A 24,163-nucleotide genomic window follows, 5' to 3' on the forward strand; every position below is an offset into this window, starting at 1 on the left:
AAGGTACTTTAAGGTAAAAAAGATGTAAATCCCTGCATGGATGCTGTCATTCAATCTGTAGTACCTGAGAGGAAAACAGTTCAGACTTTATTTTGACAATAAAGTGATCCTACTCCTTCAGTAACCAGTCTTCCATTCCTTTTGTGCCTCACTGTTCTCTTCAACTCTTGTGTTACCTACTGACTAACACAGGAAGAAAATAAGTTAGTTTTTATCTGTATCACTTCCTGGTGCAGTTCCTTTGTGACTATGTAAAGGCCTGAGCCAACACAAGGTAGGGGATGAGCTGGAAATAAGAGTGGAAACATATTTTTTTCAAAAGCAGTATCACTTTGTGGCCATGCAAAGTGCTCATTTGTACCATAATGAGCTGAGGTGATTCTGTGACTATATTACTCCATGCCTGATCCAAGTACACACGATAATTTAACAAACAGTTGTCTCACCTAGCCTTGACTTTATTATATAGTAATAAATCACATGTACCAGATGAGCTTTAGCTTTTTGTAGTCTAGAGAAAGACGGAATGATTCACTACTCTGGTCATGTACATACCCCTATGAGTAGGACAACATGAACCAGGGGAAGGAAGGACTCTAACATGCCTTCAACTCATAAGCTAGGACTAGCCAGATCAGCAAACCTGCCCAGAGGAAAGGTCATATCACTGCCTATCCATGAAGAAGAAAGAGACCACAAGAGATGTTTGGACCTCAAAGAGATCTTTGGAGATAATAAATTCTTGTGTGTTGATTCTGACTGTAAACAATGATTTCCAAATAAGGAAAAAAAGGAAAAGCTTCTTCCCCCACAGGGACAGTCAAGCATTGAAGAAGGTTGCCCACACAGGTTGTGCAGTCTCCATTTTGGAGGTTTTCAAGACCAGCCCGGATAAAGCCCTGAGTGACGTTGTCTCACCTCAGAGCTGAGCCTGCTTTCAGCGGTAGGTTGGACTAGACAGCTCCTGAGTTCCCTTCCATGCTGAATTATCCTGATTATAAGATTCTACCATTCTGTCTTGTGTTCCCTTACAACCTAGTTATGTAGATGCATATATAAAATATTGAATTCCAGGACTAAACTCCTGATTTACATCTTTGGTTGATTTGTATTTCCATGGATATGACAGTTTCTTAAAGTCAGATTCTCCCTTTCCTGAGTCTATTCACTGTGAATGTCACAAAGTAACTAATTATGTCTTAAAAAAAAAAAAAAGCATAGACTTCAAGGTCTTTACTGTTAAGTGACAAAATTATTTTCATCATGTAACTCCTGGCTATATGTGTCTATTCTGCCTGAAAAGTTTGAGACATGTTTGTGCACTACACTTTGAAGTACAACCTGAGAAATGAACACAGGAAAAATCACTAGAACAGGGTACCATGGAAGGGCCTTCTATTTCTTCAGAAACACGCAAGGTCAAATAGGACAAAATAAGAGAAGCCTCCATCTCTGCTGTAAAACATGTGATTTGATACCTTTTTCCTATCTTAGATTCAAATCTTTTTCATGTTTCAGTAAGCATTTTGAGTGTACCAGGTGTAAAGTCAGTTTCAAAGTCCTTTTCAAATGATGGTTACCACATGGAATCACACAACAGAACAACGAAAAACTTGCCACTAACCTCCACAATCACTGTAACAAATTCCCCTCCTAACACTACTGTTGGGCCTGACCCTACACATTACAGAATGGACTGTGTCTCTTGGACTGCTCTGAATGACCTAATGGAAATGCCACAGGCGAAATGCTGGAACAGCCATGTACAAAATGAAAACACAGAGGCAAACACTAAAGGACAGAAATACCTGGCTTCTATGGAAAGCTTTTGTTTCCAAAAAAGCAAGCCACTTCATTTCTGTTCTCAGTCCTTCAGAAAAAGAGGATGAAAACTATAATGCACAATGCATGGATTATAAAAGATTCAAACCAGACAATATTTTTATCATTAGTATTCCTCCTATTCCTGACTTTCTGCTTACCCTGTTCTACAGTTAAGCATTATCTCTGTTACCTTCTGTTCCCTGTTTTAGAAGGAGAGAAGGACTTAGGCACTCCAAAACTTGTCTGCTTTTTGCAGTTACATTTTTTTTCTTTTTCAGTTAAATCCAATAAAAAATTAATTCTATCCACTATCAGTAAACAAATACTCTGCTAATCACTTTTCAGCATGTTTTTATGACTGCATTTTCTTTGCCATACTAATTGAATAATTTTTTCCATCTATTTGGCTACAACATTCTTCTGAAGGCATTTTTCCTGTGTTAAGCAGTATCAATTCTTTAAATTCTTCAAATTTGAACTCAGCTGTATCAGATTACAAACCATGTATCATCTTGGGCACTTAACATCCTTATTAGGATCATATTACTCATAAGCATTACTTTCATGAGTCCTTCCTCCAAGCATTAAGCACAGATTCAAAAACTTTGTATAATAACTAGTGAGAAAACAGTAATAATAATCTAAGGCAGTGTTGAAACCCTTCATTAATAAAAAAGAAACAATTACACTTGTCGCTAATTTGAAGTGATTTTTCAAGAAAAAAATTGCCGGGCCTGAAGTGTGGTTTTTTTCCCCCACATTTTAATCTCTACTTATGAGCACCTCGGCTTCTCGTGTTGTCTGTTGGGTTTTTTTTTCTCCAACACATTATTATTTTCATTGGTACTTGTACTAATGAGGTGTGATTGTCTATACCTGTGTTGCCACATTTATGTCAGGCAGAGGTTTTCTTCTGTAGCCTTATATATAAGCATCATTAGATCAAGTACATTGACTGAAAATAAATCTAACCTATTCAGACACTGGATGGCTACATAAATCAAATAACTGCTTTGTTATAATGATATGATTGAGAACATGTTGTGTTAATGCATGCATCTGTTGTAGGTTAATTGTCAACAACAGTATACTTAATTTTTAAATGCCTCCTGAAGGCTAATTTCTATTGTAACTGAACTGGCAATTTAAAGTTATAATGTAGATTTCTAACACGAAATTAGCTGCATCTTCCTCCCCCCCCCCAAAAAACAACAAAATAAACCCTTTTCCGTAATAACTATCATCTGTCTGCTTATCCTCACTTTGATTTTAATTAGCACTAGTTGATGTATTCTTCACTAATATCGCTTACAAGTTCTGCAAAGCACTGAATGTTTATCATTTGGTTCTTTCATAGCACTAGTAAAATGGGACTAAGAGTCAGGAAATACTAATTTTCACCATCATTTGCAAATGACAGCAAAGGCATGGAAAATGGCACATAAGATGCCACATATATTTTAGAAAAAGTATTGTTGAAGAATATGAGAGTGAGAGACTTTGTATTCTAGATATCATAGGAGGCCTATAGTGCTAAAACCAACTGTCCCAGGGCATGATCGCAGGGCATCAGGCCATGAATGCAGAGTGACTCTACCTAAGGCTCCTCTAGAGCGAATGGGTAATGTTCAGGTTGGGTAGCGCTTGGACAAAATTTCCTCTGGGCCCTTCTCCATTGTTCTAAGATATATTTTTTTCTGTTCTTACTGCTCAAAATGTCTGAGGTAATGTGGTGTTGTCATGTGTATTGTAAGCCTCCAGGGTGATGTTTTTACAACATGGTATAAAGGCTAAGAGCATGTGAAAATGTCTGATGCTATCAAAATGCATAATGCCATCCTGGAATATTGATCAACGACTACATTATGAATAATGAAGACAAGCCCAACATATTGTTGGTCATACTGTCAATTGTGGTGGAATCTAGGACATATTGATCCCACAACTTTATCTGATTCAGGCTCAGGGAGAGGGGAGTCTTGAGGAAAGCAGATCTTCACAGAACTTTGATGACCAGGTATCCAGGACTTGGGAGAAAAGTGAGGAGCTAAGTTATTTCAAAGTTAAGAGAAAGCCACAGGCCGATATGCTTCATTACTTTAAAGAATTGATTAAAATGGTAGAAAGGAAGGGAATTTGCATATATATGGGTGAATGCAAGGGAAGGGATGATACAGCTTCTGTAGACAAAAGTTATGACTGACACATCAATTAAGGTTATTTTAAAGAATACATGACTGTGCGCGTAACAGGGAACTCATTGATACAGCCTGCTTGGATTTTGTCCAGGTTTCAGTTGGGAAAGAGTTAATTTTGTTTCTAGTAGCTGGTATAGTGTTATGTTTTGGATTCAGTATGAGAAGAATGTTGATAAGACACTGATGTTTTCAGTTGTTGCTAAGTAGTATTTAGATTAAGTCAAGGATTTTCCAGCTTCTCATGCCCAGCCAGCAAGAAGGCTGGAGGGGCACAAGAAGTTGGGACAAGACACAGCCAGGACAGCTGGCCCAAACTGGCCAAAGGAATATTCCATACCATGTGACATCATGCCCAGTATATAAACTGGGGGGAGTTGGCCAGGGGAGGGGTGGGGATCGCTGCTCGGGAACTAACTCGGCATTGGTTGGGGAGTGGTGAGCAATTGTATTGTGCATCACTTGTTTTGTATATTCCAATTCTTTCATTATTTTTATTGTCATTTTATTATTGTTATTATTATCATTATTATTTTCTTCCTTTCTGTCCTGTTAAACTGTCTTTATCTCAACCCATGAGTTTTACTTTTTTTTCTGATTCTCTCCCTCATCCCACTGGGTGGGGGGAAAGTGAGTAAGCGGCTGTGTGGTGCTTAGTTGCTGGCTGGGGTTAAACCATGACAGATTTAAAAAAACAAAACTCATTTGATACTTTCCAAAGGATCTTGAAGAATGACCTTTGAAGAATGACTAATTAACAAAAGAAAGGTCTATTCACAGCTACGTAACATGTGATTTTAAGGCAAGTGTTGGTTCAAGAAGTTCCTAAATCACTAACTGCAGAGGCTGTGAGTCTACACAATGGTGAAGAGCACCTCCTATCGTATCATCTTGGTGTCTTCTAGTCTTTTCCTAAGCAACTGCTGTGGCCACTATCAGACACTGAACTACAAAAATAAACATTTACTGATTTAGAATGGCTATTCTTAATGATGTTCAGATGCTAATGCAATACCATGCTACATCAGCACCAAAACTTTAAAAAATTAATTTTCACTCTGTGAAATTTATTTAACTTAGAGGTAAATTACTATTAGTTTATTTAACATAAAGTTTAATCTCTATGAATATTTATTTAAGCATATTGTTCCTCTAGAAAACACTGTATATTATTTGCCTAACCACTTGTTAAAACATACTACTAATATTTTAAAACTTCAATAACAGAGTTTGTAAGCTTGGATTCAGAAAAAAGCCAGCAAGTGCAATATTACTACAACACTTGAAGGTAAAATGTAATTATCATCCTACAAGATGTAAAAGAGAATCTACTGTGAAATTCAAGAACACTGTGTTTAAAGCTACTGGCCAATCAGTACACTGATATTATTTATTTAGGACTACGTGTTTTATCATATTTTTAGTTGAGCTTCCAGCCTTCATAAATTATAAACTTTTTTTGTAAAATGAGAAATAGCTTCACAAATCTTTTACAGGGAAATTACGATTGCTGTAAATTTGTAATGAATAAATTGTAAAGCTTATTAAATTATCCTTGGCTCTGCTACACAGAAGAGTAAACAAATTAAGTTCACAATATAAAAAAATTAAATGGAAATATGTCAAATCCACTAAAAAGTTCATCATCAGGAATGTTCCCAGGTCAAGGATAGACCCAAATTGATGAGAAACAAGTAAGTAGTTACTTGGAATAAATTCTGATTTGGCAACCCAAACAAAGACCCACATTTTTGTGTTCTTATTCTTTCTTATTCATACAATCCGCAAGGGAGTCTTAAACTAAGAGGCTATCTTGAAGAAGTTTATTATAAGGATCAAAAGAGTTTTAAGTACCTCAGACAAAATCTTTTAAAACTGGATGGGGTTTTGTTGCATGTACGTTAAGGGAAAGATTTTTTCACAAAATGTAATTTCATTCTCCACAGAATACTTAAAATGAATGCAAAGGGAGTTCTTCTGTTGGGGAAAAAAATGTGCAAAATCACTGTTGCAAGGGATAAATTCATTTTGTTAGCCATTGTTCTTTAACAGCTCTATTTTAATGCAACTTATATGACACACAAAAATATGCAATATCAAACAATGAAATATTTAAATGTATTTCAGTACAGAAATAATTTGCCTATAGTTTCACCAACATAAATTTCATTCAGCATGTATCATTTTACATTGTATCTAGATTTATACAGGAAAAGACTACAAGTTGGCTAAAATCAGAAACAAAGTAATGGTCTAGACAATACAATAATACTTCCATTTACTATGGAAAATTCTAAGCCTCCTTCACATTTTAGGAAAATTATGTAGGAAAAGTTTTGAAATACCCAAGAATACACTATCGGTAAGACAGAAGTGAGGTGAGTTATTTTGTTTTAAAAAGAGTAATTACATCATATTTCAAATTTATCTTTAATAACAGAGTACTTAGGTGTCCTACTATTTTCTACGAACATGCCAGTTGTAGGTCAAATGTTAGAACACTAAAGATTTTCATAGAACTGCACTCTTAGCCAGAAAAAAGAGAGCTGAAAACTTTGGTGGGGTTTTTTTGTCATGGTAAAAATGAAGTACATTTTCCCTACAACATTTGGCTATTCCTACAACAGTGCTACACTCTCAAACACCTTCACCTTAATGGACACCTTCATGTTAACAAATAAGAAAAAAATTACATAATTATTTCTTCTCTGAAAAGAAATTGTGATCCTTATTCAGACTACAGCAGTAGTTCTCTGAATTGAGAGCTCTAAGCACATACTTTATGACAACCATTATTTTCTATCACTTCCCAGTCTATCCACCAAAAATGTATTGGTTAATTCAAAACTAATCATCATTCCATGTTCAGCTAGTCTAATAGCTTTACTGATTTATTTTTTTCTGGGTTTTGTAATAACCAAGCTCTCCAAACACGTAGGAGGAGAAATTGTCAACTTGTTTTTCAACAACAGCTAAATTAAGCTGGTAATCAGGAATAGAAGATACAGATTTAATGTCTTTGCCTAGGACAGTGTGAAATATATACTTCCCATCCTCATCTGCTCTCATCAGGAGATGGCTCTAAGCACACCTTTCATAGAATATTCTGGGAAGGAGATTCTACTACTCCGTCTATACAATTTAACTAGAGTCTTAACAATTGTCTTAACAATTCAGACTAGAGTACATGCTGGAATCCAGGACACCCATGTCAAAGCAGCCTAGAGAATCATTCCAGTTTTCTGCTCAGTGATTATTAAATATTCCATTAAAAGTGACCAACAGCAAAATAAGAGACTGAAACATTCCAACCAAAGCATCCTAGAGGCAAGCATTAGAAAACTCTTACGTGTCCAGATACTCTCAGAATATTTAATTCTGAACTTCCATGTGCTGCATAAATTATCCCATAATGACATTGCTACTTCTTTCACCAATGAATGTCTCAAAACCTAACTTGTCACTTAGGCAAAAAGGAACATTTCACTAGATCTCATTTATTTTCAGTGTTTTGTTTTGTTAAGAAAAAATGGGGAAAACTGTTTCCTCAAACTAATCATTTTCTCTCAGTTTCACATGCAAAATAAAATAAAAAAACCTTCATTCAAGTTACCAAACATCAGAATTAGCCCTTGACATCAGACAACAAAAATCCTGAATGGCATCTATGCAATTTTTTCCCACTACTTAAATGAAAATGGCCTATCAAGATTTTCTTAAAGAAAAGACTTGGCATAACTGAAATATTATAATGACTGACTGGAAGACTACAGAAAGTTAGCACTTCAAGAAGAATTCCAAGTCTTGTCTTGTGGATAACTCCAGACTATCTACTTGATGTGTATTCTAGCTCATTGTTTAACTTAGAATGTTACATAGCAGATATGCAGAAGAAGAAAAGTTAGAGGTCTTTTTAAATCAATAGGTATAACAGTCACATAAAGCAACAAAATGTCTAAGAAAAGATTTTATAGTACTACTTATTATCTAGATCAACTGATATGTGTTTAGTAATTTTGCAAATTATGTACTTTTTGTTTTTGAAAATGAAAGATCAAGAGTCTGGTTTTAATTTTAGAAGTATACTTCTATGTACACTTTATAAACTAAGATATCTTGAGCTAAACCTCAAGCTATAGTCTAAGGCGATATAAAGTATTACCACTGTAAATTTAATTAACAAATTGTTGTTAATTAAGCTTTCCAAATCTATTTTTCCTAACATATGGGGGGGATACTTTTGCATAATTGAACCCATCAGTCTAATTTAGGGAATATAAATGACAAGCTAAAAAAAGAATATGCTCTCAATCTGCTTCTCTACATGAGCAATTATTAAATTAGCATTGTAATTTTTTATGTTTTGTAAACAGATAATATGACAATTTCCATATATAAAGTAATCTTATTATATCATTTAAATATAGCCAAAGCCCTCTGCAGAAAAAAAAATTAAATCATTGTTTCAAGCTCATGACTGAATACATAAAACACATTCAAGAGTAATAGAACGCACATTGAGCTATTCAAGTGATTCATATTGTCTGTATGTCATTGGTGTTACCTCACTAATAATTATTATAAATTATTGTTTAAAAATTATTTTATCTGACAGCTAGTTCAAAAGATTTCAGTTTAACAGCTTGAAAAACTCAATAGCAATTAAGTAATATTCTAATACAGGTAATTAACTACGTAGGTGGCAGTATGAATGAAATTATGAAATACTGTTTGCTAAAGCTGAGACATAGTGTATAGGCTTCTACTATACTCTGCAGCAGTAAGGAATATTACTTATAAGCATCACTTGTAGAAACTGAGACTGATGTCAAAACAATATAATTATATAATTTGGGATATTTTCTCATTATAAAATTTAAAATAATATCATTTATTTTGTCTATGCTGTGTTTGGTGGGTTTTTTGTATTGATAATATATAATTATATATCTTATTTTATATATTATATTATTTTATATATAATATATAATTTTAATATATGTCCTCTTTTTTGTGAACCAATAGTATATTTAAACCAATATAACGAATACAAGTATTTGTCATATTCAGATGTTTCTTGAGTAGTGTGATGCTATGTTACCATAAAACTACCAGGCCAGAAAAACGCAGAATGTATCATTTATTTTTTCTACTTAACTGAACCAGATCTTGAAAGAGGTTGTTTACTATTTTATTTCTTTTACTTGTTTTATACAATGCATCTACACTGAGATCAAGAACTGCAGAAGCCAGCCTAGCAAAAATATTTTTACTGCTGTTAAGTCAACAAACAAACAAACAGAAATCCTCTCTAAAGGTAGTATATTTGGAATAAAACCCAAACTAAAAAGTGCTGTGGCTACTCAGCTCAGGGTATTTTATCTCTCGGATCACAACAGAAACTTCTATACAAGTGTAACACCAGCCATACCCCCAGCACATTATATAGTGAGACCATATATGCAGTTCTCTGTACAGAAACTCCTCCAGAGAGAATCTGTGACCAACAGGTGCGACCAATGCTACTTCCCCCAGCTCTGCGCTGAAAGGACTCCATGCCATTCACTTTCTGACATATGAAACTCCCTGAAGGCTCCACCAATCCTTGCCTGTACAACAGTCCATTCCATTCTGTTTCTAAATATATACATTTTTAATACAATAATGGTTAGAATGGTTAGACCTACAGACAATGAAGTGAATGAGCCTACAGTGTCTTTCATCGCAATGTTACATCCTTGGAATATATTTGGAAATTATTTCACAGCTGCAATTAGAATATCAGTATTTATGTCATAGTAACAACCATTACTGGGTTTCTTTGTTTTCAGCAAGACTACCTATTGACAAAAGGAAAAGTAACAAAATTTAACCTTCCACATCTCATCATCTTTTTTTTTTACTACATTAAAATTGCAATAGTTGACTTACCATATTGTAGGTGGTTCAGAACCTTCAACTTCCAAATAATCATATTTTTCTTCCATTTGGAAATCTGTAAATATGAGTGAGATAGTATCCCCAGGCTCTGCCACAATTGTCCATGTGCAATCTGCATTATTATGGTATTCATTAGGAAAGTTGGGGCTCGAGATGATACCACTGGATCCTCTCATAGTTCCTCCACATGCATCCTCAGCTGTTAAAAAAAAAAATTATAACTGTCATTAAAATCAGCCCTTAGAAATGTATGCTTTCTTGTTGAGAATGGAAGTTTATTACCTTTTAGGTGAACAATTGCTTAAGGTTTTTTAACATGTTAGACTTAGAATGCTGCTGCAAAGTTATATGACCAGATAGAAAAACTAAAGTAAAAGCATATCTTGGGTTTAATCTTACTAATTAGCCAGTGCATTTAGCATCCACTAAATACAACGAAACTGAGGAACCTCACCACATCACAGGTTCAGGTCCTTTACTGTGAAAGGAATAAAAAAATATAAAAAAGGTAATAATGAAGTATTGGTTTCATGCATTAAGGACAATCAGGAGAAAAAATTTTATTTGTTAGTTCACAGAAGTAAAATGTCCATTAAAACAATGGGTAACATCCTGGTTCAATGATTTTGAAGGATCTGTATATTGATTTTTAAATACTGATTGAAATATGTTTGTCCTGGTTTCAGCTGGGATAGAGTTAATTGTCATCCTAGTAGCTGGTACAGTGCTATGTTTTGAGTTCAGTATGCAAAGAATGTTGATAACACTGATGTTTTCAGTTGTTGCTAAGTAATGTTTAGATTAAGTCAAGGATTTTCCAGCTTCTCATGCCCAGCCAGTGAGAAAGCTGGAGGGGCACAAGAGGTTGGCACAGGACACAGCCAGGGCAGCTGACCCAAACTGGCCAATGGGGTATTCCATACCATGTGACATCACATCTAGTATATAAACTGGGGGAAGTGGGTGTAGGGGGATCGCCGCTTGGGGACTAACTGGGCGTCAGTCAGCGGGTGGCGAGCAATTGCACTGTGCATCATTTGCACATTCCAATCCTTTTATTATTACTGTTGTGATTTTATTAGTGTTATCACTATCATTATTAGTTTCTTCTTTTCTGTTCTATTAAACCGTTCTTATCTCAACCCATGAGTTTTACTTCTTTTCCCGATTTTCTCCCCCATCCCACTGAGTGTGGGGGGAGTGAGTGAGCGGCTGCGTGGTGCTTAGTTGCTGGCTGGGGTTAAACCACGACAATGTTTTATCAAGTACCGAGTTGAAAAAGTTCTTATAGGTAAATTTTCATAGCTAAATTACTGAAGCTTATGCAAACTGTAAAGACAAATAGTAGCATATGAAATAGCTTTTCAGCTCATGTAACAAGTTAAAAGCAGAAAACCAGGAGTATCATGCAAGACTAAAAACTTTGGAATAGCTTTCTCTCAGACTCAAAAACAGAAGTGCTTTTGAAAAATACTGTATGACAGAACACATTTTTTTTTGCTTTTCATGAATGAATTATAGAGAAATCTATCCTAGATCCTAGCAATATAAAAAACTGTTCACTAAAAATGTTGCTATACTCTACCAATACTTAAAAGAATAAACAGAGTAACTGTGTTTAAAAACACAAGCTGTGTCAATGAGCGTCTGCTATTTCTGAGCCACATCTGTTTAGAGATTTTTGCCAAAAGGTAATTTTGCTACCATCAGCAAAATGGCCCAGACAAATCATCATGTATTTTGTTCTGACTCATGTAGCAAATTTCCTACAAATAAAATTAATACTAACTACATTTAAGTACTGTAAATATAACCAAGAGCACATCAGATATCATAGATCATCAGATATCTTAGCCTCTGTAATGCAAGCATTAGCCCAAGAAATAACAGAATTACTGTGCTATGTTCCTATATTCCTCCACCTGTAATATCACTCGCTTGTGATTTATTTGGTTCCAGTCTTGCAGTCAGATCCTCATAGGTAAAAGCTCACATGTGGGAGAAGGCTAACAAACATTAATCCCCATGAAAATGTTCAGTGCCTTAAGTTGTGAAGCCACTGGAAAAAAAAATTGATCTTCGAGTAAATTGACAAACACTGAAGTTGACAGCAGTTCTACCACTGACTTTATAGTGCATAAGACCCTGACAAATAAAAGAAACTGTAATAATTGTTTCTGTGCAATCTGCTTTTTAGCACCTGTATTCCTATCACATTGAAACAGCGTAACTGTTTAGATGTCAGCTATGAAACACTACAAACGAAAGAATAGCTGGTAAGAGAACACTTATGAAGACTAACAGTGGCCCATCTTCATCAATGCACAAGTCGTCCAGTAATGATGTGTGAACAAGGAAGAAAGAGAGGAAAGATAATCTTTGCAGTGACTTCTGTACAGAGCCCTGAGAATCTTTCTCTCTCACTGCCTTTCCACAGCTTTCTGAATCACCTCTGTCAAACCACTGAGGTAGGAGTCCTCAAAGATACTTAAGTGCCTAACACTACAATCAAAATGTAATACCTAAACAGCAGTTAAGCACCTCGAAAGAACTGTGTATCCACCCCTGTTCTTTTAATTTCCATTTACCAAATATGGAGAAAAACATTCACAGGAATGGTGAGAAGACAATAGTTTGGTTAAGACTTGATAGAATCTGACATTATGCAATTGCAATTACAAACGCATAGCTAACATTGTTGACATTTAAAAAAAAACTATATCTACTTTTAAAATTCCAATACCATATTTTCAAATTAAATTTATTTTGTCATGTACTGGGAAAATTTATCTAACCTACAAACTTGCAAATGTGATATGAAGGCATAAATGCAAAAAATACGCATACTGCCAAGATGTCATTTTTCCAAACATATTTCTCTGATCTTAACCATATGCTGAAAGGGGAAGATTTTTCAAAGTGATATGTGAGTGGGGACTTGGCTTAGAAAAGCTTTTCAAGGTATCATGAATTCAAATGAAGATCTATATTTGAATATGCATAAGAGCTCTTATGCAGAGGGATTATAACTGATATCATGATGTGACTGATGATTATGAGACTACAAAGATTTTGAGGGTTTGGTTTGGGGGGGGTTGGCTTTTTGTGGGAATCGACTGGTTTTTATTTCTATAGATAGATATATGCAGCTTTTTTCCTATTTTTTTTAAATTATGGCTAAATGTCTGTTAAAAAAATAATGTGAAATGATTACACATTTAAATAATTTCTGCTGAAAAGTAATTGAATAAAATTTTATATTTTATTTTGTAACCATCTTCCTGGCTTGCTGTTCACTGTTCCTTTTTCATAATAAATTTTGAAAATATATTTCTCTGGTTAGTCCTATTTAAGTGTAATTTTCTGCTTATTCTTGTAGTTTCAGTGATATTCACAATAATGTTCCATATATATTGAACTGGAATTTTCAGGAAGATAGATGATCAAAGACAGGCAATGTTATCAGTGATATATACACCATGCAAATTCATGGATTTCAATGAGAATTCAATGAGAATTCAATGAGACTGCATGGTAGATCAAGCTTTAATCTGCCACACAATGTATTGCATCATCTTATCTATCTAGATATTTATAGTGTACCAAACAGTTAAACTTAAGTGCATAACTCAACTCATCACAGAGTAATAGACATGTTATGAATTCTTGAAAATAATGCAAGGAAAAAAAAAAGAGTATAGCAACTTTCCAAGTTTAAACAATGACCTTTACAATAGCCAATAAAAGTTCTGAACAAGCTGAACCACTTTTGAAGAATCCCATCAAAAAAAGCTGAGAGGACCTGCAGTAATCCTTCTGTACCTTGATCTTAGCTACACAGACTCTATGAAATTCATGGCATATTCTTCACAATGTAGTTCAGGCACAACCCCAGGCATACTGTTGTCTGCTCTTTCAAATTTTAGACAGTCTTACTTCAGATAAATTAGCTGAGAAGTCTAAACGAATCAGCACTCTACCACCCCCTTTTAAGCATTTTACATCATATTAATTATTGCTCTTAAATATACACATTAATAACTACCTTTTATCTGAAGATCACGAAGGATCTTTACATTAGGAAGCAATCAATTCTTTGAGAAACTCCAGTGCTCTTCAAAAGAATTTAATATAGGCAAACACATAATACTAACTACTGATTCCATTAGTGTGGTGAAAAACTACTTTACTTGTTTCTGCGTAGCAAACAAATGCACATATGCATGTGTCTACACAAACTCTAACCATCCACAGAATTTTATTTGAGGCTTAACTGCTGCCTTAAATATTGGTATCTAACTGTTAAGATTTTTGATGGGCAACTGAAGAAAACAGGGACCCTGAAAAATGTCATTCTCTATCGCACCATATTTATCATACGTTAAAAATAAATTAACCACTTACACGCATAAAATAATTATGTGGAAAGTGGAGCATAATTCTAAGTATTTTCAGATGTTTCTAAATGAAAGATATTGCTTTTTACGTCCTTCTGAAACAGCTCATGTCTATTTGATACAATAAAGCAGAATGGAAATGGAAATTAATTATGCAGATAATACTTTTTGATATTTTTCCAAAACCACAACCCTTTAGCTGTAATCTTGATTCTGACAGAAGAAAAAAATGCATTGTTATAAAATTCTACCAGTGTTTTCTAAATAAGATTTTTAATCAATTACCTTCATATCCAAAGTAAAGGGTAAAGAAAATTAGATTATCTTCTCCAGGCAGTAACTTGGCATGTGAAAGCAAACATTGTCTATTAAAAAGGCAGCACACTACCTTAGCTATAACTTAAATTATACAACCATTTCTGAATGGGAAGGTAGTTTCTTTCCCAAGGATCTTGTCTCTTTATTACTCTCTGAAAGTTTGTCAGAGGTTGGCTCTAAATAAAAAATAAATAAACAAAAAACCTCACCTAGATAGCAGCCCCACTGATCACTGTTTAGGGAGGGTTTTTTAAGTTTTCGGTAGGTGCTCATTTTGAATGTTTTAAAATATCTTTATAACAATTATATGGAACTATTTACTGATCTTGACTTAAACATTATTACTACACAAGCATTTTATGCTTAGTATTTTCCTCTTTATAGGTCTGTATGCCTATACACTCACATTGTTTTTACAGAGCACCGCATTGAGAAGCAGCTTCGTAATACATTTTGAACTTAATTTTCCACAAGTCTGAATTTGCTGGTTTATCCATCAGCAACTTCCACAAATTTCCAATGTCACACTTGGCCAGTGTTTAATCTAATGCTCTCATATACACTCCAGCTTTGCAATTTTCTCCACATCCTATACTGCTTTCATAAAAAACAACTTAGAATGTGTTTCTTATTAAGTTTCTTCATTGGCTGTGCTACAGACAAGCAGCAGAAAGGAAACCATAAAAACTGAACTGGAAAGCCCCTTAAAAAGTTAAGCTCAGTTTTAAAGTCTGTAGTATAATAATCCAATTGTGAAATGTGCAAATGAACACAGTAATAGGTTACATAGTCACAAAAACATCTTTAAGAAGCTCCATAGGCAATGCCATTTTCCAGCAGAGTTCCCTCTGCTCACTCCTTTGCACTAACTACAACGCTTATTCCTTTTGTTCCCTATTCACCTTTCCTGGAGAGTCTGTACACATCTATTGCAGGACTCCAGTGGTGCCAGCTGTTCTGCTCTGTGATTTTAATAATGTCACTGATCTACAATTGCATATAAATTTACAGTTCCTATGCTTCCCATGTTACATGTGTTTGTGTACAGGCCCTTGAGATGTGTCTGTGGTCATGCCACTTCCTCAAAAAGAGTGCAAGAAAATCCCCCAACACTCTGCCCCATGCAAGCTTCCCCCCATCCCCCTGTTCCCCAATAAACCTGAAGGCTTTGGTCACCAACCTTGATAAACCTAGCAATAAAGAACTCCTCACTAGGTTAGCAAACCTCTTGGCAATAGTGTTCTTGCCGCACTAAATAAAAACTAGTTATCCAACTAGTTTAACTTAAGTCTCGATAACCTTATGCTCGGAGTCAGAGAATAAATGAATGGGTCTTTAAACTATAGAGAACAGCATATGTAGTATAATGCACATTAAAATTTATTTTCATTTAATATACTGATACGTTCTAAAAAGTCCAAATATAATGAAAGATATATATCTCTAGATATCATTTCTGAGCAACATTTATATGTTAGCTTTTTCTACAAACCTGCAACAATAAAAAATGTCAGCCTTCCCTCATAATTTATCCACAGAATAACCTTACAGCTTTCAGAAATTTAAATGAAATGATTGCAAAACATCCATCAATTGAAAATCTTTAAGGATAGCTTTGCAGATTTGTCATTAATGACTCACATAAAATTCATCCAGCTTTTGAGTAGAGGGACATAAAACATTTCTTGAGGACATATGGAAGTCTTACTTTCTATGGCTTTGTGTTGTGACTTGTAAAACTCACAATCTTAAATTCCAAATAAACCCAAGGATGACTATAAATTGACGATTCGCATCCTCAAATCCTTCACTTTGTACTTGTATGCTCAGCATAGCTGTAAAATTTATACAGATTTGACAGGCAGCAAAAAAATCAAATAATAGCATCTGTAGCTAAAAAGGTGAGGAAGCTCAGGAGCTTAAATGGTGCTAGCAGAAGTTAAATGGAATAAATTGCCTCCTAACCTGCCTCTTTTGAGAGAGAACCACAAAAATGAGCTATGCCACAGGGAAAACACTACCAACACCCACACAGCTCGTACCTATCTGGAGCTCTGTACTGAGCGGAACTGGCAGGGAGCGGCAGGGGCGACCTGCGTGGGAGGAGGCCGTGGCCTGCCCCGTGCTGGCCGCAGCCGGTTCCAGCCGGCTCTGCAACGAGCCGCGCTGACCCACCGCATGACAAAATGGGCGTCACGGAGGAGCCGCCGGAGGGGGCAAGGGGCGGCATGGGAGGGGGCGCAAAGGGGAACACAGGAGGAAACGTGTAGGTGCATGTGAGGACACACCGAAGGCTTGCACAGAGGGGAGGTCCCTGAAGGGAGTGCGGCCCCTGGAGGAACCATACCGAAACAAAGGGTGAGAGTGGGAGAGTAGGATGAGGGAAAAAAAGGAAACCGGTAGGTCCTGTCGCCTCACACACGTCGCGGGGCTGAGGCTGAGGTGCGACAGGAGCGAGGGGAGCAGAGACCAGGAGGGGGAGGAGGGGACTGCAGCGAAGTTGAGGGAGGTGAAGGGGGAGGAACGGTCTTTTCCCTAAGTGTTTAAGGTTTTGTCTTCTTTTGTTTTGCAGATCTTGACTCGGTAACGAAATGTTCGTGTTAACTGGCAATTAATTAAAGTTCAGTGAGATCCTCAGAGCTGGCTGGTTTTCCACCAAGGAAACGTCATGTTGTGGGTGTGATTTAGGTGAGTCGGGTTCTTCTGAAGGGTTACCAGTAGGAAAAGTAACTGTTTCTACTATACGCTGCACAGTTATCTCATTTACTTTTTTATCTATAAAGAAGGAAAAATGTTAATGTTGGAAAAATCTTGGCACATGAAGCCAATAGTTTGGGGGTTTTTACAAAAAAACACGGAAAGTGTGCAGTCTGCTGAATTTTTAACTATATATTTGGAAAACATCAGAAGGTGTTTGGTTAAAATGTACATAGGTGGTTCATTTTTCTAAATTTTCTGTTTTTCTAGACTAAGACTTGAAATTTGATGGATTAACTCACAAGCATGTTTAACAAAGTAAGATAACCCACTAATCTGCGCACCAGCCAACTGTTCCTTTACTGCTGTTTTCCAGCAAGAGAATGAAATACATCTTTTTTTCACATAAAAATGAACATTGGGGAGGTTTTGGTGCTTTTATTGCTTACAAACAAAACAAGGTAATTTAAATGAAAATATTTGGACAGGCCTTCCTTATGTGAGCACAACAGAAGAAATGAAAAAGAAAGTATTTCTTGCCGATCAAACTGTTTCCAATTGGTTAGTGCAACAGTAAAGCTTAGCAGTTCTGCAGTGTTAAATTAAGATATTAATTCAGATTTCATAGTTCTCAAGCCTGATATTTACTGTTTGAGTTGCTGAGGGGCAGAGGGCTTAAGAGTAAATTCCTTAAAAATGGAATACAGAGGAAAGCAGAAATTAGTTAATTGTTCAGGCAAAGAAAATGAAATAAAGACCTAAAAGTAAATATTTCAATTCCTCAATTTGAAATTAAATTTTCTTTCTAATTATTTTTAATAACTGCAGAGAACAACGGTTTTTACTATGGTTTTGAAATGTAATTTTGTCTTTAAAGCAAGCATGTCAAACATGAGAGATGATCAATCAGTTATTTGAGATTTTAGAAATTATTAGGGATCTCCTATTTTTTTTTCTAATTTCTCAGTAAAGAAACTACATTAAAGTATGAGTTTAGCGATGGTTGTTTTTTACACCTGGTTTTGCAGTTTTGCCTCTGAACCACAAAGAAATTATTCACGCACTTGTAATTGAGACATTGCCTTATCAAAAAGAGGATTATGCTAATGTATAAAATAAGAATGTGACAAGTACCTAAGTATTTAAAGTGATTTGTTTTATTTATCTGTTGGCAATTTACTGTATAAAACAAGTTTGTTTCTGTTCTGTGAAAATGATGTGGTGGGGCAGTCAGGAGGAAGGCTGAGTTGCTTATCCTAGCCACAACACCCAGTGTCATCTGACATTGCCTGCAGGGAGGAAGAGCTGGCACTTCCTTTGGGACCAGCTTATAGCTCTTAGCTGGAAGGACTTTCTCAGATGAAGAGTGCAGCAGATAGGATGTGAAAGAGCTACCAAGAAAGAAGCCTGCACTAAGGAAGATTGTATTGGGTTTATGTGGCAAGGTTTTGGTAGCAGGGGGGCTGCAGGAGTGGCCTCTGTGAGAAGAGATCAGGGGCTGCCCCCGTGTTGGACGGAGCCAGTTCCAGACGGCTCCATGACGGACCCACCACTGACCAAAACTGAGGCAATCAGCAATGCTGGTGGCACCTCTGTGATAAAATGTTTAAGAAAGGGTAAAAAACACTGTGCAGCAGCTGAGAGACAGGAGTGAGGAAAATGTGAGAGAAGCAACCCTGCAGACACCAAGATCAGTGAAGAAGGAGGGGGAGGAGGTGCTACAGGCACCAGAGCAGAGGTTCCCCTGCAGCTGGTGAAGAAGACCATGGTAATGCAGGTTGTTGCCCTGAAGCCCATGGAGGATCACGGTAGAGCAGATAATCCACACTGCAGCCTGTAGAGGACCCCATGCTGCAGGAGGTGGATAAGCACTGAAGGAAGCTGCAACCTGTGGAAAGCCCACGCTGGAGCAGGTTCTCCTAACAGGAACTGTGGCCCATGGAGAACAGCCCACACAGGAGCAGTTTGTTCCTGAAGGACTGTACCCTATGGAAACAACCCACACTGGACCAGTTCTTGAAGAACTGCAGCCTGTGAGAAGGACCCATGTTGGAGCAGTTTTTGAAGGACTGGGATGGACACCATGCTGGAGCACAGAAAAAGTGTGAGAGGAGGGAGGGGCAGAGAATTGTTATGGACAGACCAAAACCCCCATTCCCTGTCCCCCTGTGTCACTCCACGAGGAGAAGGTAGAAGAGTCAGGGATGAAGGAGTGAAGTTAAGCCTGGGAAGAAGGAGGGGGGTGTTTTAATTTTGTCTTTGTTTCTCACTACCATGCCCTATTTCTAATTGGTAATAAATTAAATTAATCTTCCCAAAGTTGAGTCTTTTTTGTCTGTGATGGTAATTGGTAAGTGATCTTCTTGTCCTTATCTCAATCCATGAGTTTTTCCATCTATATTCTCTTGTTATCCTGTTGAGGAGGGAGACTGAGAGAGCGGCTTGGTGGGCATCTGGCAGCCAGCCTAGATCGACCCACCAAACAGGTGAAGATAATACAGGAATGCACAGCATACAGCCATACCAGAGGTTGGAAAATAAAAACTTAGGTCTGAGTTTGAGGAGTTTGTTTCAGTGCAAGAAACTGCTAAAAAATTTTGAAGTGGGAGGAGGCTGGAGAGAAAGGTGTGGGTTTCAGAGTCATATTGGAAGGGGGAGATCTATTTTTAAGTCCTGTCTAAAATCCTATCATTGTTTTGGTTTTGATAGCTTCTAGAATACAGCATACAATTTTGTGCAACCACCACCCCTCCTCCCCCCCCCAAAAAAGACAGAAAAGACATGGATAAACTGGAGTGAATTCAGCAAAGGATCAACAGGATTGTTGGGACTGGAGTGCTGAGGAGACTGAGGGAACAGGGCTGGTTCAGTCCAGAGATGAAGCAGCTTCAGGGGGGCCTTGCAACAGTCCACGGGGAGGCTATTGAGATGACAGAGGCAAGTTATTTGCAGCGGTGCATGGAGAACAAGAGGCAATGGGCCTGAAGAGAGTTTCACAGGGAAACTTTTTCATGATAAGAACAATCAAGAAGTGGAACAGATCGCCTAGAGAGGTCTGTAGACATACAATTTCAGAGATTCAAATGTCACTCAAACTCCATCCTTGAATTGCTTTACTACAAATCACTTCTGCTTTTAAAGACTGCTTCAAAATGTGTTATTGATTCATCCCCAGCTGAAGTTCCTCCTTGCCATCTCAAAAGCTATGCTTCTGAAAAAAACTCATATATTTCAATAAATATTTAAATATTTCAATTTCTGAATTCCATTTTGACAAATATTACCAAGTTGCCTAGATTAGGGAAAAAAAATCAGACTTTTCTGATGAAACCCAACAAAGCACAGATTTATTTTTTTTTAGAGTTTTAATGAAATAGTAACATGAAATCAAAGTTGAAATTTTAATAAAACAATAGACTTTTAGGTTTCTTTTGATTTGTATCATAAAAATTACTAATGTCTGTTTTATTATCAGGTACAACATGTTACCAATTTTACAGGTTTAAATTCATTTATTGATAATACCTGATTAGAATTTCGCAGAATTTATATTGTTGCCTAAAAAATCAATTTACAGTTAAGTTGACAGGTACCTGTTAGAAAAATTTATCATTTCTCAAAAATTCCTGAATATAAAAAAAGACAGAAATATTTGACAAAACTGTATGATGGACACATTTTAACCTTAAGTAAGAGTTGTCAGCTGACAACTCTTAAATCTTATGAGTTGTTCTTATGTGACTTACCTCAAAAAAAGCATCAAAGCATCTCAGAGCATCAACAACTCACACATTTGAGATATGCAAAAACCAAAAAAATAAGACTTAGGCAAAGAAATACACATTCCTTCATAAAATCTTACTATCTTGGGTCCAGATCATGCCTTTACCAAAGAGAGACACTTAAGCTATTGTCATGGATTAACCCCAGCCAGCAACTAAGCACCACGCAGCTGCTCACTCACTTCTCTCCCACCCAGTGGGATGGGAGAGAGAATTGGGAAAAGAAGTAAAACTCATGGGTTGAGATAAGAACGGTTTAATAGAACAGAAAAGAAGAAACTAATGATAGTGATAACACTAATAAAATGACAACAGTAATACTAAAAGGATTGGAATATACAAGTGATGCACAGTGCAATTGCTCACCATCCGCCGACTGATGCCCAGTTAGTCCCCGAGCAGCGATCCCCCTACACCCAATTCCCCCAGTTTATATACTAGATGTGGCGTCACATGGTATGGAATGCCCCGTTGGCCAGTTTGGGTCAGCTGCCCTGGCTGTGTCCTGTGCCAACCTCTTGTGGCCCTCCAGCTTTCTTGCTGGCTGGGCATGAGAAGCTGGAAAATCCTTGACTTAATCTAAACATTACTTAGCAACAACTGAAAACATCAGTGTGTTATCAACATTCTTCTCATACCTAACTCAGAAACATAGCACTATACCAGCTACTAGGAAGACAATTAACTCTATCCCAGCTGAAACCAGTACAGCTATGAACAATCACTTTATACTTCCCTTGGGTTTAGAGATAAGAATAAAATCTCCTTATAGTCAATATGAGGCTTGTCCACAGGAAGAATCTTCTTTTCTGTAGTGACCTATAGAGGAAACCCAGTACAGCCATACTCCTGCCTTAAGCAGCTTCGTTCATACCTGTGTAAATCTTGGTGAAAAGAGTCTTAATACTGAGTGAGTAGACAGTAAAATGTGTCTTCTTTTTCAACACTCTAACCTACCTGTTCTAACACACTTAAGAGTTATGGGACAAATTTGGATGTGTCAAGACCTGAATAACAGGTACCGTATGATTTCTTTACCTAATCTGCAACTATACCCATAAGGTGGGACCAAATCCTTAGCTGACTCTGTGACACTGAAATTTGTGAGTTGGAAGGTTTATTTGCAGGCTTATTTCATTATGGGCACTGACATACTCAAGCCATTGTATAACAGTTCTAAGTGCATTTTTATTCTTTCCTTTTCTCAGTTACATCCAGACTAATAATGATTAAACTATTAAGATTTACATTATACTAGCAACAAATTCTTGGCTTTAGTTATATACAAGATATGCTTCCTCTTCATCCATAACGATTTCAAGTGTAACAATGTGTTTTAAAGAAGTGTTTATACCTATGAGATACTGCTGTAAAGGATGTTTATTATAGTTGCAAAAAACCTTCTTTATTTTAAATCTCATTCATAAGAATTATGCTATTTGGGAAGCAGATTCAGAAGGAAAAATATGTTTAAATATACATTAAAGAATATACGGTTTAAAAGATTTCAATAATTTTGCCTTATTTGGGTAGAACATCCAATCTTTGACTACCTAAAAGGAAGCTATGGAAAAGATGGAGTCAGACTTTTTTCCAGGGTGCACAGCAAGGAGACAAGAGACAGTGATCACAAATTGTAGATTAGGATATTCCATTTAACATCAGGAATAAAAAAAAAAAAATGCTATTTGAGAGGTTAATTGTGATATCAGGTTACCTGGAGAGGCTGTGGAACTTCCATCTTTGGAGATTTTCAAAAGTGAGCTGAACAAGACCTTAATCAAATATATCTGCCTTTAAAGTCAGATTTGAGAGGTGTGTTGGATTTGATAACCTTCTTGGGCCCCAAAATAAGTTCTCCTATCATTTGTATGATAGCTTAGAGATCAGAAAGAATAACAACAACCAAACAAATTGAAAAATTAAAAAGAGGAACATGTATTCTCTGAATTAACTTTCTAATTTTTAAACTTCCCTAAACATAATCTAGTAGAATATCTAGAGCAAGGTCAGGGAAAAAAAGAATACTTCCCTTTCTTTTATTTTCAACTCTCTTGGTCTGATATTGAAAGTTGTATTTTTTCCTCAGAACAAATGCGTCAACTTTTAAGTTTTACACCATCCAATGGAGAAAGGATTGCAATGCATACATCTTCAATCATTTTTATCTTTGCTATACAAATTGTTGAATAAGACCACTTGAATCTCTTTTTATGTAAACCACCATGCAATAAACTCTTACTAATTTTCTACATTACATTCAGTATAGGACCTTAGTGGGATAAGAGTCTGTCATAATTTTCATTGTCTAGACCTTTGAACCTTCTGGCCTCATGACAACTGGATTACAAGGCGCATGCATCTTAAAATGCATTTTGCAAATGTTCATCAAAATATCTTTCTGACATGTACAATTCCATATGCTTAGGTTTATAAAGCAGCTAAACAACAGGGTGTATTTTTACCGAGTACCATGCAAAGCAGGAAGCACAATTTATGTGGCACATTTGTGATCTCTTTACTCCTGAAATGTTACATATCTAAAAGAATCTGCCTTTTTATCCCAGCACAAAATGCCTAAGGATTACAAAATGTTTTCAAGATTTCAGAGTCAAGATTTCTGTAGTTGCTTAATTATGCAGAGACCTTAAAATTCAGCACTCCTGAATGTGATCTGTGACTACTGCTTCGCCAGAAGAGAGAAACAGGACTTAACCTCTTATGAAGATATTTTCTCAGCCAATTTATGATGACTGCTTTGGCAGCTCTGTTACCTTGTTTGCCAAAATTTATCAAACTTACATTACGTCTGCTTGCATTTGAAAAGTTCACAGACACGTTCAAATTTGGAAAACTAAAATCAGAACTTGAAGGAAAAGATTTTTACACCACAGAAGCATTTAGAAATGAGTTTCAGTGTTCTGCTTGAGGGATGTACAAAGTTTTTCAAGTAGAAGTTGAATATACCTCCTTCCTGTATCCAAATGCCTCTGCCACTCATATCTCATCC

At 36.3% G+C, this 24,163-nt stretch overlaps 1 protein-coding gene across 1 annotated transcript in view; it reads right to left on the bottom strand.

Moving 5' to 3' along the window:
• CSMD3 (CUB and Sushi multiple domains 3) overlaps nt 1-24,163 on the bottom strand; it is a 760,948-nt gene that overhangs the window by 536,127 nt on the left and 200,658 nt on the right. The window contains exon 5 of the mRNA XM_069779925.1: nt 9,951-10,158. Within this exon, the coding sequence (XP_069636026.1) occupies nt 9,951-10,158 (208 nt within the window). The remainder of the gene's footprint in view (nt 1-9,950; nt 10,159-24,163) is intronic.

Source organism: Haliaeetus albicilla, chromosome 3 (genome assembly GCF_947461875.1).
Source record: "Haliaeetus albicilla chromosome 3, bHalAlb1.1, whole genome shotgun sequence".
NCBI lineage: Eukaryota > Metazoa > Chordata > Aves > Accipitriformes > Accipitridae > Haliaeetus > Haliaeetus albicilla.